This window comes from Anneissia japonica, unplaced genomic scaffold (genome assembly GCF_011630105.1).
Source record: "Anneissia japonica isolate Jap-2015-1 unplaced genomic scaffold, ASM1163010v1 scaffold1511_len2985839_cov193, whole genome shotgun sequence".
Taxonomy (NCBI): Eukaryota; Metazoa; Echinodermata; class Crinoidea; order Comatulida; family Comatulidae; genus Anneissia; species Anneissia japonica.
The window spans coordinates 1,222,623-1,239,249 of NW_022685291.1; the positions used below are offsets into that span (position 1 = coordinate 1,222,623).

The 16,627-nt window shown below is 34.5% G+C and overlaps 1 protein-coding gene across 1 annotated transcript; it reads left to right on the forward strand.

The window, feature by feature from the left end:
• Positions 1 to 895: 895 nt before the first annotated feature.
• LOC117110293 (MAU2 chromatid cohesion factor homolog) lies at positions 896 to 16,107 on the forward strand. The gene is made up of 16 exons (XM_033252950.1): positions 896 to 1,171; positions 1,292 to 1,315; positions 3,261 to 3,326; positions 3,947 to 4,042; positions 5,132 to 5,254; positions 6,414 to 6,569; positions 7,888 to 7,963; positions 8,775 to 8,848; positions 9,955 to 10,149; positions 10,418 to 10,561; positions 10,995 to 11,075; positions 12,037 to 12,161; positions 12,581 to 12,692; positions 13,217 to 13,307; positions 14,074 to 14,201; positions 14,379 to 16,107. Exons 1-16 carry the CDS (start codon positions 935 to 937, stop codon positions 14,442 to 14,444), a joined length of 1,794 nt encoding a protein of 597 aa, XP_033108841.1. The 5' UTR covers positions 896 to 934; the 3' UTR covers positions 14,445 to 16,107.
• Positions 16,108 to 16,627: the final 520 nt, after the last annotated feature.

The following is a 16,627-nucleotide window of genomic DNA, read 5'->3' on the forward strand; positions in this document are numbered from 1 at the left end:
CTTTGTTGTCAATATCATAACGCGATGTATTGATTCTGTGAACACACAAGATACAAAATTACAAGGATATAGAAATAAACGAGATTTATAAAATGAAATATAAATAACGATACATATTACATAAAGAAGATGTGTTTCGAAACATATAGAATATAGTACTGCGTAACGGTATATGCATAGATGTGTATAAGAGACAGAATACCGTAACAGTACTCGAATAGGAGCGTATGATATTATATAGTTTTATTTAGGTTTCTATATCCTTCAATGCATAGTTGCTGTATATGTTTAAGCTTCATGGTTCATTTTCTATTATTTTTTTTTGTTGCAGTACAACATACTGTAACTTGGAAACATGGTCGTTGGAGTAAGTTTTCTACTCCATGTAGTTTGTTTAGGGCTGGGGTATAGCCACAGGTCACTGGAACCTTATTAGTGGAGTACTTTTCTTACCCATGATGAATAAGTGTTCGATTATATTAAGGTTGGGAGTATGTGGGTAATTAGGAACTTAATGGAGTGATGTCCTTGGCAGTGAATGCATAATTATTATTGTATGATTGAACTTCATGTTTCACTTTCTATTTTGCTGCAAAATGTAAAATTTTGAAATGTTCCTATGGACATATTGGCAGTAGCATTCGTAGTGGGATTCGTCGTAGCAATAAAATAAATCGAAATAGAAATTAATAATTGTCTTGTCTTTGTTACTACAGGCCTACATATTTACCAATAATAATGTAAGCGATTGCAGGTCAATAATGCAAAAACAAATTGTGTTTGGTATGTATTACAATACTTACATAAAATAATTACTCATCTTCATATCATTATTGTCATAAGAGGAAACCAATTTTAGGCAAGGGGGCGCTGTTCAATATCTTTTTCATTTCAGGAACAAGGACAACAAGCCAGCGGGAAGAATTTGCCCAAGATGGCGTCCGTACCAGTGGTTCAAAATGAATCTTGGTACCTATCACTACTCGGTATAGCGGAGTCATTTAGGACTGCTAGCCCACCAAAAATCAAACATTGTATTCATTGTTTACAGTCTATATTTCAATTTAAACCCCCTCTCGCAATTGAAGCCAGGACGCGTCTGCAACTCGGAAGTTTATTGTTCGCTCACACCAAAAACATCGACTTGGCCCGCACACATTTGGAACGAGCAGTAAGTTTTCTTTTTTTAGCTTTAGCGCACATAAATTTAAATGTTCACTATATGCGAATCATTAGTAGATAGGCCCTAATTTTAATATATGAATTATAAGCTTTTATTTTCTTCTTGCAGTGGATGATAGCTCAAAGTCAAACGGTATCCTTTTTATTCAACTTGACCTCTAACCCTGAATCATACTGTCTGTGTGTGGCGTGTGTATATTTTTCTATTTATATTTTGTACACAACACAACATTACCACATCGACACAATAAATGAGCTTTTTAGAGTATACAAATTATATATTATTTTGTACTCGCACATTACCTTAGCTTTTGTTAAGATAATTAATGGAATTTATTATTATTTTTTACTTTATCATGTCAAGTTTTGTAATTTAGTTGACATTGATTTTTTTTTATATGTTCAAGGATCGTAAGTGTCTGTTTACAGACGTGTAGAACTAAGTTCGGTCTGTAACTCGTCGTCCAATTGCATGGTGTAAAATAAAAGCATAACCTCATACGCAAGGCTTGATTTCTGTTTTTACAATAAGGGTTGTAGATAAATTTACGGTCACATAATCTAGCAATGAATTTATTATAGATTTACTTTACGTCAATTGATACTAGGCCTAATATAATAGCCCTACACTTTCAACTCCATGGTGGCTCTAGTTGTTTTATGGTTTAAAGGACGGACAAAAATTCTGCTATTAGACCACAATATTATGGATTGGCAATATCCTCATCATGAAGGGGTAACAATGTTACGTTCAATGTAAGAACGTTATACAGACATTACAGTTTGTGGTTAAAAACGTTTTTTTGTAGAACCATATGTACGTACTTATAACCTAATTTCACAACATAATGATTGAATGTTCCTACGACGTTGTGTGAACGTTATTTTGTGACATACCAAACCACAACGTTCACAAATGTTGTAACAACGTTTAATGTTTGCTGGGTCAATGAATGTCGTAAATGAATGAGTAACGGATAAGATGACATAACTTTTAACCCGCCGAACTCTCCTCTGAGTGCTATTCATGAAACTGAGCATTGAAATTTAGAATTGTCCAATATTGTAAGAACGAATTGTGCTACTAAACCAAATGTTGAGTTCAGTGACCTTTACATGACCTTTCATCCAGTTATATATGTCAGTAACCTACCGTAGACTAGTAAATAAATATAGAGTAGTAGGTATAAGGCTAGGCCTAACAATGAAATTCACCGTATCATGAATTTTATAGTAGTTTTGCAATGTCAAATATTTATGTTACATTTTGAATTAAAAATATACTATCTGTCGTAAGATATGAAAACCCGAAATATTAAACTCAATCATTAACTTCAAATGAGTTTTATCTGATATGGTCAATGGTAAATGGTCATATATTTATATCACCTTCCCTTCCACATAGAAGACCGTCTCAAGGCGCTGCACCTTTTACTACAAAAACCTATAAGTTGATTACCAACCAATTTAAGAGTCCATGCACTATCACTAAAGAATATTAAGGAAATGTAATATCTATTATTGTTGAGGATAATGTTTTATTCTAATTTACATACTGTACATCTGATTGATATTCATTATGTTGATTGCCACAATTTTATGAGGTATAGTTGATTATTGTACTGTGCAGGTAGTCCCTAGTTATCTGTGGTTGCCTATGGCATATTTTATAATTTACACAAGCTACACTTACCTAGCTTTTGTAGATTTTATTAAAGATTTGTACTAAGTAGTAGTACACCATTTATTTTACCATTTTCATCACCAAGTTGCATTGATAAAATTTAATTTATTATTATTATTATTATTATTATTATTATTATTATTATTATTATTATTATTATTATTTGGGCTTGCTGCAGAGAAGCATTTGCTTTTATGGCAATGCCCTCTTAATTGTAATTAGTTTATTTTTTAAGAAGATAATAATTATTTGTGTGTATTTAAATGAATATGGTGGAATAGCCAAAATACGTTTTGTTGTACAGAAAAATAATGATTATTTTAATATATAAACACAATTATAGAATAGAAGAGCCTTTAAAATGTGTATTTTCTTAACACAAGCAATATTCCAGATACCAGCATTTGAAGAAGTTAAATTTGAATCAGCAAGCTTGCTTGCAGAAATACATCAACAACAGGTAGAATATTTATATTGTTGTTATAGAAATTTATATTAATAAATATAAATTACATAGAAATATATTTTAACAATATGATTATTAAAAATATGTTTAAGTTCATCTTTTATTCACTGCATCTCATTACCTCTAGCCACACCAGGAAAACAGTGTTTACTTTTAGAATGACTACACAAAGACCTGAGATTTAATGAAATTACTATACTGCCCTCTATCAGCATGTAGGCACATGGATTTTTTGTTGTTGCTGGACAATGCTCCCTATATTACAACGCATATATTACAACGCATACTGTAGTAACATTGTCTTGGCCAATTGCAAAATGGGTTTTAGAGATAAAAGTTCTTAAATAGGAATAAAAGCTGTGCAATGTAAAAACAGCATCCATAGATTTTAAAAATAACGACATCAATCTATATATGAAGATCTATATAATTGATGGCTCACTTTATTTTTTGGTTTCATAATCGGTAAATTACTGATGAATTTAAACTAGTTCATTGTAGAGCTTAAAGTGGGCTGTCCAAATGAGATTTCTGGGCTGGCATTACTCGTACCTGGCACGGTATCTAGAGTCTATTAATTCATATGATTAACTTTTTAATTTTGTTTTTTATAGAAACAATTTCAATTTGCGAAGCAGATTCTTCGGAAGGCTATCAGCAGTTCTCAGCAAGTAGCCTACTGGCACTGTCGTTTGCTATTCCAGTTGGCAGTGAGTATACACAGATAAACTGATGCCATAACTTACACTGAATATCTAATCCGAATCCCATCTTATACCCCATTCAGACTAGCTTCGCATTGTGATCGGTTGTAGCAATTGCGACACCTAATCGCACCCAATCGCAAAGTAAAATCGTGTCTAAAAGCTCACCAATAGAAGTCGATAAGTAATCGATTTCGCAATTGTTACCCGTTGCGATTGGGTGCTACATTCTTTATTACCCCCGATTACCACGGAATCCGATCGCAACGGATTCCACAGGCACTGATTGGCTGTTGTCAAACAAAACAGGACGACCTATATCGTTGCTAGTAATGTAAAGTGTCAAAGTAAAAAGGTGTCTGAATGCTGTCGAAGTTTGCGAATGGTTGCGAACAATTTGGATTACAACTGTTTACCACCAATTACATCGCAACCGGTTGCAATGCGAAGTCTAGTCTGAATAAGGGTATACAATGCATCTATGTTGTGTAGTTTATACTAAGATTTTGTTTATTCAATACAAATTTCACTAAATTTGATTAAACATAAACCTTTGCTACAACAATTCCCATTAGTTCAATTGCATATAATTGATGCATTTTTCCCCATCTTCATTTGAGGGCACTAAAGCAAGTTAATTATTATAGAAATGAACAGCGGGTGATAGCATTATTGGATGTTCCAATGGTTTACAATTTTACTAATTGTGAAATTATTTTGAAATTCTATTCTTTATTTTTTATTGCAATTTTGAAAAGAAAATTGAAGTTTAACAAAGCAGTAACTAATCAATAAAAACACAAGAACAATGGCAGCAATGCATTCAGAATAAAAACAGTGCAAAGTTAAAAATATAATACACAAGTAAAGAGATTGCAAATAATTAAATTTTTTTCCTAAAATACAAATAATAATTACTTATGTACATATGTACTTTGCCATTTACCTCATCCCATATTATCCTTCCCAGAATGCCATGGGAAAGTCATAGTACAGGATTATATAAATTTAAGAATACTTAATTTTATGTTAATATTTTGTTATTATCATTATCAATATTTCTATTTATTAATATTTTGCATCATTTTCATCCAGCAAATTCATACGCATGAGAAAGACTTTTTGTCAGCATGTGAATTACTTGGCGTTGGTGCGGACTATGCAGCAGTTGCCGGCTCAGAATATACCCAGACACTCTTTCTTCTTAGTAAAGGAATGGTAAAGAAATAATGATAAAATTCAGCTTTAATAACATGTAATACAAGTGTATATTAAGACTAATATTCAAATATTTACTGGGTTGAGGGTTATGGTTCAAATTATAGCTCGAGGTGTTCTAGAGGCTGTACTATATTCCGAGACGAAGTCAAGGAACATAGTACAGCCTCCAGATCACCAAGTGCTATAACTATAACTATGACCCGATTAAAATCCCAGTAAATATTTGTTTTATATACCACTACATAGATTCCCTGTTCTTGAGTTGTGAAGAAGCCTAAGCTAGGTCCAGGCCTAGTAGTAGAACTTTTCATTTATTAGTAGAACAATTCATCAAAGCCTGCATTTGATAACTCCGTAAATCACAGTTTGTGGCTTCAAGATACTCTTCAAATATTCGGACGGCAAACATACTTTTTTCATAGTATCACTGGCTGCTGAACTCACGCACTACACTTCTCATGTTCGTCAACCAGTTTAAATCTGGAACACTCTCCCATTGTTATTCCTGGCCTACCAGTACAGTGTGCAGCAGAGCAATCGTCAGCTGCTTCCAGGTCATCAAATTAGATTAAATTAGTAGAAGCGCGCCCTCAATAATAGGCTTAGCATAATATTCTACATCGCGAATTGCAAGAGGGCAAAAGAAAAAGACTATTCTCTGCTATTCGGGCATGGATAAAACTATTGCCCGGCTTCTAACCAATCGAATGCCTGGAATCTGTGTAGTCGGTATATAAAAGAAAATATACATAAAAATGCATGCAAGATTAATCCATGAAAGAGAGTTTCCTAACTTTACCTTACCTTCATAAGGGGATGGTTTAATGAAGCCTCACTCCAACCCCAACTTAAAAAAATAAGTAATTCCTAGATTACTACACAATTATAAACGAATGGATTTGTCTAGGTTTTGTGTAATAGTGTAGCCACTACCTAACAAAATGCCAACACTTAACATGCATTGATCAACTGGAAAGAAGAATCAATCATGAAAACAAGAAAAATATGGGAAAGATGGAAAACATGGAGATTAAAAATAAGGATTATTTTTAGATTGTTGAAGCTAGCTTGACCTAAGATTTAAAAATTGAAATTTTCAATTTCCAGTTAATTTTCTTCACCGACAATCTCATAATGAATTTTTGTTTACTTTTAGCTGCTATTAATCGAACATAAGTTGAGCGAGGTGCATACAGTGTTGTCAAAGTGTGGGACATTGATTGAACATAGCCAGATTAACCCTACACTCAAGGAATCCTTGACTGTGTTTTTTCTTGTGTTACAAGTCTCGCATTACCTTGTTGCTGGACAGGTGAGTGATAATTAAAATGATTTAAGCTCTGTCCAGATTTATTATCAAATTTTCTTTGAAAAAAAACAGGTGTAAGCCCATATATGGTCATGATATGCCTATATTTGGCTATGATGTGATGTGATCACGGCCATGTTTAGGCATGTCAAATATAATTTGATATTCTGGACAGGGCTTAAGCCTACTTGCTCAAATATTCTTATCAATTTCATCCCAAAAAATCTGCTTGCCTGTTTTGAGAATTTTAGGAATAAATGCACGTAGGCGGATTGCTATAAAACGGTCTTAACTGGTAGTCTTAACTCCTCAAATAAGGCCGGCTTTATCACTTAGACGGCTTTATCACTTAGACGGTCATACTAAAGTCACTCAGCCAAGACCATTTGCTATAAAACAGTTAGTTTGAAGTTTGCGGAATATTTGCCATTCGATTCTTGGTCTTTGACGATCTACGTCTAATACCTGTAACACCATAATGAAAATGATTTAAGACCATTTTGAGCCTCCTCCGAGCAGGCTTTAAAATTTAAGACGGCTAACTGGTTAGACCGCTGTATAGCAATGGTCTGTAATCGTAGACCAGTATTGACGTCACGATTATAGCCGGCTAAGTGTTAAAACTGTCTAAAGACCGCTTATAGCAATCCGCCCTATGTGTCAGTGTCAGGGAATAATTTTAATGTATATATGCTTTATATTCAGTGTTGTATCTATGAGTGGAGACAGGTTAAGCTCTATCTGCACTACTAATTTTCTTTAACAAAAAAATGATGTATGCCCAAGAACAAGAAATCACTAAATTCTCTATCCAGAGACTCATTTATTAATGATTATACTCACAGTATGAATTAATCTCTAAGATGGTCTAGAAGTAGGCCAATCTATTTCTGGGAAACGTCGTCGTTCCTAAAGAATCCAGATATCAAGTGCAGTAACTCCTATCTAGTCTCCTGTACATGTACAGCATACCTTCCATCTCTCACCTTTTCTTGTGGCCCGGCTCACCTTGGGAGCAGCAGTAGCGCTGACATCCAAGAGAGAAGGGAAGGATTTATTTCCAGACTAGCATTTATATAGATACACCATCAGCCAATCAGACTAATGGACCAATCACTAAGTATTTCAGGGGTGTACCGTTAATTTAACCTATTGCCCGCAAGAGCTGTTACAATGGAGGGGGTAATTTCGTATTTTGCCCAAGAACAGAAATGGAATAGGTTCGCAAGATCACCTCACCTGCTGTGCCAATCTCTTCCACTAAACACTATTAATCATTTGCTACAAAGTTCTAATAAAAGGCTTGTCTTTTTCTCTTTAGGTGAGAGGCGTTAAGCAACCTCTTAAATCATTACAACAAGCCATTCAAAAGATTACAAATCTAAATAGTGACGATGGTAAGTTTTTAACGATGGTATGTTTTTAATAGAAGTTACATTTGAAAATATATTAAAAACTACACTGTAATATATTTTCAAATGTGGTATACTAGCGGTTCTCAAACCTTTCAGCCGAGTACAAAAACAAACATCTAGCCATTAAGCTGTGTACCACTTCGCAAACAAATAGTACCTGATAGGGGTTGAGAGGCAAAAACTCCGGATAACTAGGCTGCAGTACATTGAAATATTTGTAAATTGATATTTTAGGAGCATTGTCATTACTTTGGCATTTTTTTGAAATGCAAACTTAATATTTAATAAGCCAATTCATGGTTTGAACTGCACATGCATGTATTCCGTGGTATCCAAGATCAATCAACTTAAACCTATGTTGTGTGTATGCCATTGATGTTGATTGACTTTAATACGAGCTTGCACGTTTCTAACTATGAATTGGCTTATTACGTTTTTGCTAAAGGGTTTTGTAGCATAGTTTTTAATATCCATTGTGATAACCTATTCTCAAGTGCAAGACATTATTAGCACTTGATCTGACCTGAGTGATAGAATTTAGGACCTTTCATAGAAGTTTCGGCTTACTGTTTATTCGGCCTCCTCAGCCTAAAATCATAGTGAATGTTGGTTCAACCCTTCCTTCCCGACCTTCCTAATGTGGCAGTTAAATATGCCTCTGTAACAAGCCTTCAAATTATTTTCTACATGCTGCTACGTAAATAATTTATGGTTAGTTCTCTAAACGACAGCTGTGAAAGTTGCAGAGCTCTGTTTTAAAGGTTTTTAACTTTGTTTTTCATTTTATTCGCAGAACCCTTGCCCCCAAATCCTGCTGACTATTTTCACTGGTTACCAAAGGAACATATGTGTGTACTTGTCTATCTAGTGAGTATAACAATATATTAGATAATTGATAAATATAATTAATATATCATAATATACTATATAATTTTTTTTTTCTCGCAAGCATATGGGAACATACTAAGCATTAAGTACTGTAACCTGTCAAGTCTGGCAAACATTAATTCGTATTATATTGGTATATACTGTTTTGTTAATATACTTTAGTACTAGGAACATCTTAGTATCAACCTGCTGTTTTGCCACAGAGTCAGACCTTGTTAGTCATGATGACAGATTTGCATTATAGAGAAGAAGAGCTTGCGTTTGTGTAAAAATAAATTTGTTTACCATTTCCCAAACAAATCTGCTTCTTTTTGGCTGCCACCTTGATTTAAAAAGAAAGAAAAAAAAATAAAATCAATCTTCCTTAGTTATTAGAATAACAATTAATGATAAGAGTGGAGGATTTGTAACACATATTGTCATGACCTCCATGTGCTTACCACATTATTAGAAAGTTTTTGATTTGCCAGAAGAAGTAACCCTAGAACTGATTCACTCATCCGTGATTGTCCTACAAAGTACAAAGTAGATTCGGACCTAGCTGCGTTCTAGAATCCAGACAACAATGTTCAAGCATGTGCAGAAAACTCCTTGGTCCTACCATCGCAATCGAAAGCTCTCAATTATCTCGGGCAATGAAATAAACGAGTATGGAACATAGCATAATTTCAGTCTTAATCGGCGCATGGTGATTTTACCCAGTAGCAGATTCCACCAGCCTGGACCCCCTAAATTTTTCAGAATTAAAAAAAAAATGAGAAAAAAAAAAAAGAAAATGCTACTCAAATTTTGAGTCTAAGAGTACAGTTTCCGGCCATCTAGAGGTGCCATAATCATAAATTCCCAGCTATGGTGGGGGTGAGGTAGTATAGACTGTTCATCTGTGTAAGTCCCTCTTTGGGCCTCTCTGTTTTAAATTCCTGGATCCGCCACTGGAACCTATTAGGTACCCACTTATACTCCTGGGTGGAGAGAGACAACATAAGGTAATTGCCTCGCTCTAAGGGCATAAGCGAAATGTACACAGAAGGCTTGAATTTCCGATCTGAAGGTTGTGCTTACAGTTGAAAACTTTCTTTTTGCAGATTACCGTTATGCACTCTATGCAGTCTGGTTACATGGACAAAGCACATAAGTACACGGACAAAGCCCTGTTGCAGATTGAGAAGTTAAAAATCATTGATTCACATCCTATTCTTGCTGCATTCCAACTGATGCTGCTGGAACACATTATCATGTGTAGACTTGTAATGGGCCAAAAGTCTGCTGCAATCCAGGAGGTAAGACTGGTTTTAATGTTGCATGCTACGCCCCATTGCAAGGCTAGCCTTTTGCTTATTCAATTTTCTGATCGGTTCGATAGGCTTTCTGAACCAAAAATTTTGGATTCTGTGTAAATGCAGCTTAAGGCTGTTTAGTAATGTGTTTGAGCCAGATTTTTTGTGTAATAAATAAATAAATTTATACAAGTTTAGCCTTGTGCATGTAGATTTTGTATGGAGATTTTTTACTCTTGTTTCACTTATTTACCTTCCAATCTATGTTTAGATTTCACAAGCGTGTCAAGTGTGCACACAGAACCCCCGATTATTCAGTACACATGGCTCGCAGCTGCACACACTATTAGGTCTGTACGCAATGTCAATGAACTGCATGGAGCGGGCAGAAGCACAGTTCAACACAGCATTAAGGGTAAGTAGGGCTTTATCTTATCTTAGGGACAGTGGTGGCGCCAGCTTGGAGGGTTGATAGGGCTACAGTCTTCAGTCCCTGCGTCGGGCAGATCCTGGCACCATTACTGCTTTGGGGAGCAATTCCAATTATTCAAATCAAATTAATACCTTCGTCTTTTATATATTTATGAATGTATTTTTCGCAGCATAAGTTTCTACTTACAAAATAAGATTCATTTTCAGCATGCATGTACATTGACATAGAGTAGTCCTAGAAGTTAATATTTAAGTCCAAATGATCACCCAGTTTACCAAATTGTAACAGAAGTAACAAATCATAAATGAATTGTTAAATGTTTCAGTAAGAAATATGTATTTATTAATGTTACATCAATACCATACATGTTTTCTTATGTATAGTAACATGTTTTGTTTGGTTTTTTTTTTGGTAGCTAACGTCAAGTACGGAGCTTTGGCAATTCATCTCATTCAACTTAGCCATTGTGTATTTAAGGACAGGAAAACAACAAGATGTAAGAGTTTATGTTTCTATCCAGAAATTTTATATGGCGCACATGAATGTCACAGCATCTATGCATGATAAAGTACCCAAGCATGCTACTATACCCATGCATACTACTATACCAATACATGCTACTATACCCATGCTTGCTACTTTACACATACATGCTACTACAGTATACTTATGCATGCTACTATACTCATGCATGCTACTACAGTATACCGATGCATGCTACTATACACATGCATGCTACTACAATATACTCATGCATGCTACTATACACATACATGCTAATAAATATACTTATGCATGCTACTATACTCATGCATGCTACTACAATATACCCATGCATGCTACTATGCACATGCATGCTACTAAAGTATACTTATGCATGCTACTATACCCATGCATGCTACTATACACATGCATGCTACTACAGTATACTTATGCATGCTACTATACTCATGCATGCTACTACAATATACCCATGCATGCTACTATACACATGCATGCTACTACAGTATACTTATGCATGCTACTATACTCATGCATGCTACTACAATATACTCATGCATGCTACAATACCCATGCATGCTACTATACCTATACATGCTACTGCACACATGAATTCTACTGCACATACACATACTACCACACTAATCATGTTAGTACACCTGTACATGCTACTGTCCCTATGCATGCTACAATACCTCTGCATGCTACTACACCCATGAATACTACTATGCCAATGCATGCTACTACACCCTTTCATATTACAACACATGTGTATGCTACTTCACCACCTACACAATCTACTGCATCCATGCCACACCCTAAGGGCAGTTATTTCTGATCATTTTGTAGTTAATACTCTCTTTAACTATCTGTCTTTCTGTCTTTAAAACAGTATCTGTCTTTAAAACAGTATACAGAATATTCACACAAATATGTTGTTTTTTTTTTCCATCCAGCTTGTGAATATTTTAGAAAGGATAGATCCAGAGAGGACACAGATAGCATCACACAGTCTCAGGGCAGCAGGTTACTATGTCAGGGGTCTGCAGGCATTCTTTCAGGCCAGATATAATGAAGCTAAGTATGTCATTTTTTTTTTGTCATTGTCTATTGGTATGTTACGATTTTGCTTTGCTTGACCCAAGGTTTTTGAGAAGTCTACTTTCAGTGATTGCATTTAATGTTTGTGAGAACTCAAAAATATTTTAAATTTAATTTAGGCTCAGGGCCAAGGATATGGCAATAGCGAACTTGTTCACTTTACTAAGTGGCAGTCCTTTCACAATACAAACAACATATAAGCAAGATGCTCTACTTAAACTCTAAGTCTAAATTATGAGGCGTAGCGAGTGGAGTTGTTTTGGTCGTGAGAAAAAAATCCTGTTTGATAGGACCCTTGGATTGGAAGGCAAGCTCTTAACCACCAAGCTATTCAACTCCACTCCAGTTTAATGTCTTGGGTTGATATTTATTATTGACTTTATATCTTGATTATTTCAGACGATACCTGAGGGAAACGTTGAAGATGACTAACCTAGAGGATCTCAACCGGTTAACTGCTTGTTCATTAGTTTTGTTGGGGCACATATTCCTTTCAGTGGGAAACACGACTGTAAGTCTGTCTTCTATAAATAATAATACAGGTCTCCCTCTAAATGAAGACCCCTTCAATTAAGGACCACATCCAATTAAAGACCACTTTTCTGTGGTCCAAAGTTAACATATGTCTTTTATTTTTGTTATTCAAATTAGAGATCAAAGCTGCTAAAGACCATCGAAACCCCGGTCCCAAAAGTGATCTTTATTTGGATGGAGACTTGTATATATATTATACTGACGATGAGAGTAATATTGATAAAGACAGTAGTAGTATTCTTGTTGGTAATGATGATTTTAATATTGTGTTGTTGGTAGTGATGGTGAATGAAAATGCTGATAATTTTTTGTTAAAATTATTTGCTTATGGAAGTATTACATTCATGATATGTATCTTGTTGATTTCCATGTTGATAATGGATGCACTAATAATGATCTGCTATTATGTTATTGACAAGGGTATGCTGATGTATGCCTAATCATTTCTATAGGACTAGCTCTTTATGAAAGTAAAATGTGTTAACCAAATTTGTATTTCAGGAGAGCATGAACATGGTGTCCCCTGCAATGCAACTGGCAAGTAAAATACCAGATTTACATGTTCAGCTTTGGGCATCGGCATTATTGAGAGGTAGGATGGTCACATGACAACTTTACTGTTTCCCTCAAACTGGATATTGCACAATTATCCCATGTAGGCCTATAATGTATTCTAACCATGAATGTATACAAATCAGAATGAGGCTAATCTTTGCATGACAGCTACATTGAATGGGCTTTTCTGGAGTGTCAATCACACTTAATGAATATGAATATGCATGAACCATGAATATGCATGTGTCCTACAGACACACATGTTGTCCTACAATCTCATGTGTGTGTGTATGTGTTTACACTCGTTTTTTGGGACCGTCACAACAGCATCGACTGGGCGGGGCTTAGTGGAAGCTCCATTAAAAGTAGAAAACTTATTTATGGAAAGATGAATGATTTAATAGTGAATGGCTCTTCTACAATTATCAGATTGAATGGTGCCTTGTTGCCATGAATACTAAAAAGTTAGTGATATACAGTATGCTGGGGTATGTGATTAGAAAGTGAATGAATATCCAAAATGATATTGTGATACTGCAATTAAAAAATAATAAACAGTTCATATACCGTAAAATCCTTATTGAATAAGAAAGCAAGATTTTTAAAAATTTATTTCTCTACACTAATATCCTAATATCACTATTAACAATAATTTCTACTGTCTTGTTTGCTTAAGTGTCAACGTAATTAATTTACGTCAATGACCACCAAATATTCTGTTAGCAGAATGGTTGAAATTAATAATAATAATAATGTATTAATGAACTTTACCAATTCTCTTTATTGTTTTTATCTTGTTAAAGACTTGTATCAAATGCTGAGAGACCCCATACGACAGGCAGAGAGTTATCAAATGCACAATGACTTTTCGCAGCAGTTATTAAAGGACCATTACCAGTCATCACAACAACCAGAGCATAACTTGTTACAGGTAAGACCATTGTAATGGATGTGATGTCATCATCAATATCAGCAAGATAATCAACAGTATCATCATCATCATCATAATCATCATCACAAACTACAGCAACAATTCTCTAGCTTGTAGACTATTAATAGTTTTTATTTATAATGCTGTGTAATATAAAGTTTCTTGTTTGTATTTCAGTGGGTAGATGGTCCCTTGCCTCCATTTGTGTTCAACTCAGGTGGACCGAGCAGTAGCCTTTTATAGCATTACCCCAGAAATGTACAGAGACAATGTCATACAAGCATCGAGGATGTGCTATGATGTTAGGCATCAGTATGTGTGTCATAGATGACAGAAAAGGTAGTTTACAGTCAGTGACAATGGCTGTGACAATGCTGAGAAGACTGCATATTTACACAATGTTTTTCTTGACACCTGCCATCAACTATATCCAAAAAGGCAATTTAATAGTGAAATGGCGAGTGTGTTATGATCATATTAAACTAGTAAGTCAGCGGTTCACAGTATTTGGGTAAATGGTTATGAAGTATGTACTGAATGAGTTGGATTTGCTGATAGATATCTGGTTTGAACCAGATTGATCCAGACAGTGGGAAAACAGATAGGTCCTAAATCAGCTTTTCCTGAGATGAAAAATGTGACACTGTCATATCAAAGAATTAAACATTACAATTATTCAATTTGTATCATATATACTTTGAAATGTGTGCATCAACTTTTTGAGAACATAGTGCCAAAGCCTGTGACGTTTTAGTGACAAATTCAGTCTCATCTAAGCAGTAGGAAGCTTGAAAGTCATGGAATCAGTGAAGATTATTTATAACATGCTTTATATGTATCGGAAACAACTAATTGCTGACTGAAGCATGTAACAGTAATGTTCGGTATAGAAGACTCGCGTTACGACTCTCCTTAAAAATGGAGATGACCAGTCTGAATGAGATTGAACCTAACTGAGCCAGATTTCTTAGATAATCCAGCTTTTATTGGGATGTATAAATGGATGATTTCCTGAATGACTGACAAATGAAATTATTTTTGTAAAAAATAAGACCACATATTAAAAAAAACTATTTAAATTATTCTTCAAATTGTGAAATGAATTTAAATGTTGTGTACTTTCTGGATAATGCATTCAATGGTATATTGGATAATCAATTTATTTAATTTGTTGAGGTTGACAGTAGCTAGGAACATGTTAATAGCAGGTATTTCAGGTAATTATAAGGTGATTTCATGTCAATATTGGTGTTGTAGTTCAGTAGATTGTAACCGAAGTCAAAAGCACATGATATTAAACACATTTGTTGAGATATAGCACCTTATAATGCATTTTAGTAAACTAAGTCTTCTTTATGATTTAAAACCTTTGTAACTTAAAAATAATCATGCTCCTAAAATATTAGGTAACAAGCAGACAATATCTTTGCGAGTAACTTCTCTTTAATCTTTGACCCTATCATTCAAGTATCTGCTCACACTTAAATGCAGTTTTTAGGCTGTAGATGAACTGGGCTGTGGTATTAAGATATTTATTTAATTGTTGATCGATGAAAGTTAAAGCCTACTTTTGGCCAAGCATTACAATCCTTATAGCAAGCTTAAAATACATGTCAATCCCTCACCTTTTAGCCAGCAAGAATGAAAAAAATAGGGGTAGTGTACTTTTTTCATTTATACTAGATAAGTTAATTTGACAACAGGTAAACATTATTCAAATCAATTCATTCAAAAGAGAGATTTGTTCCTTTACTAAAATTTAATGCAAGTTGTAGCATGTATAAGGTGCTTGCCTTTCAGTGCAAGCATTTTTAGTTCAAATAATATGTGACTGGCTATGGCAAAACCCGCAATTTGTCGCAATTTCTAATTTCCCACAAACACCGAAAATGTTCTAGAATTAGAAGTTTTTGTACATCTTTAGTTTTTTGCATTTTATAAAAGAAGATATATTGAAGAACATTTCTGCAAAATATCAGTAACTAAATCTAACTGAAAAGTGCATTAGAATTATTTTAAAAATCCAAATCTTAATAATAAATTATTGATTTTGGAATCTTAGGAAATTGTTTTCTTAAAACCTACATGGCTAATATTTAATGAATTAAATATGTATAATTTTGATAAATGCTCAACCAATTTCCATTAAATAAACACTGTTTTAAAGAATTCATGCAGAATCTAAAAACACCAACAACTCAATTTTAAATTTTTCGTACAAACGGCTTGTTTTTTGCCAGAGCCGGTCACTTATGTTAAACCCAGGGGTTTCGTCTAATGACAGGTCAACTCTGTACTCCTAATAATGAGTTTATAAGAGTAGAGCCCCTATCGCACTGGACTTAATTTGGTCAAGTTAACCGAGTCACTGGCTAAATTGACCAAAAAAAAATCCAATCCGAATGTCGGTTTCCCTCAGGGTTAAA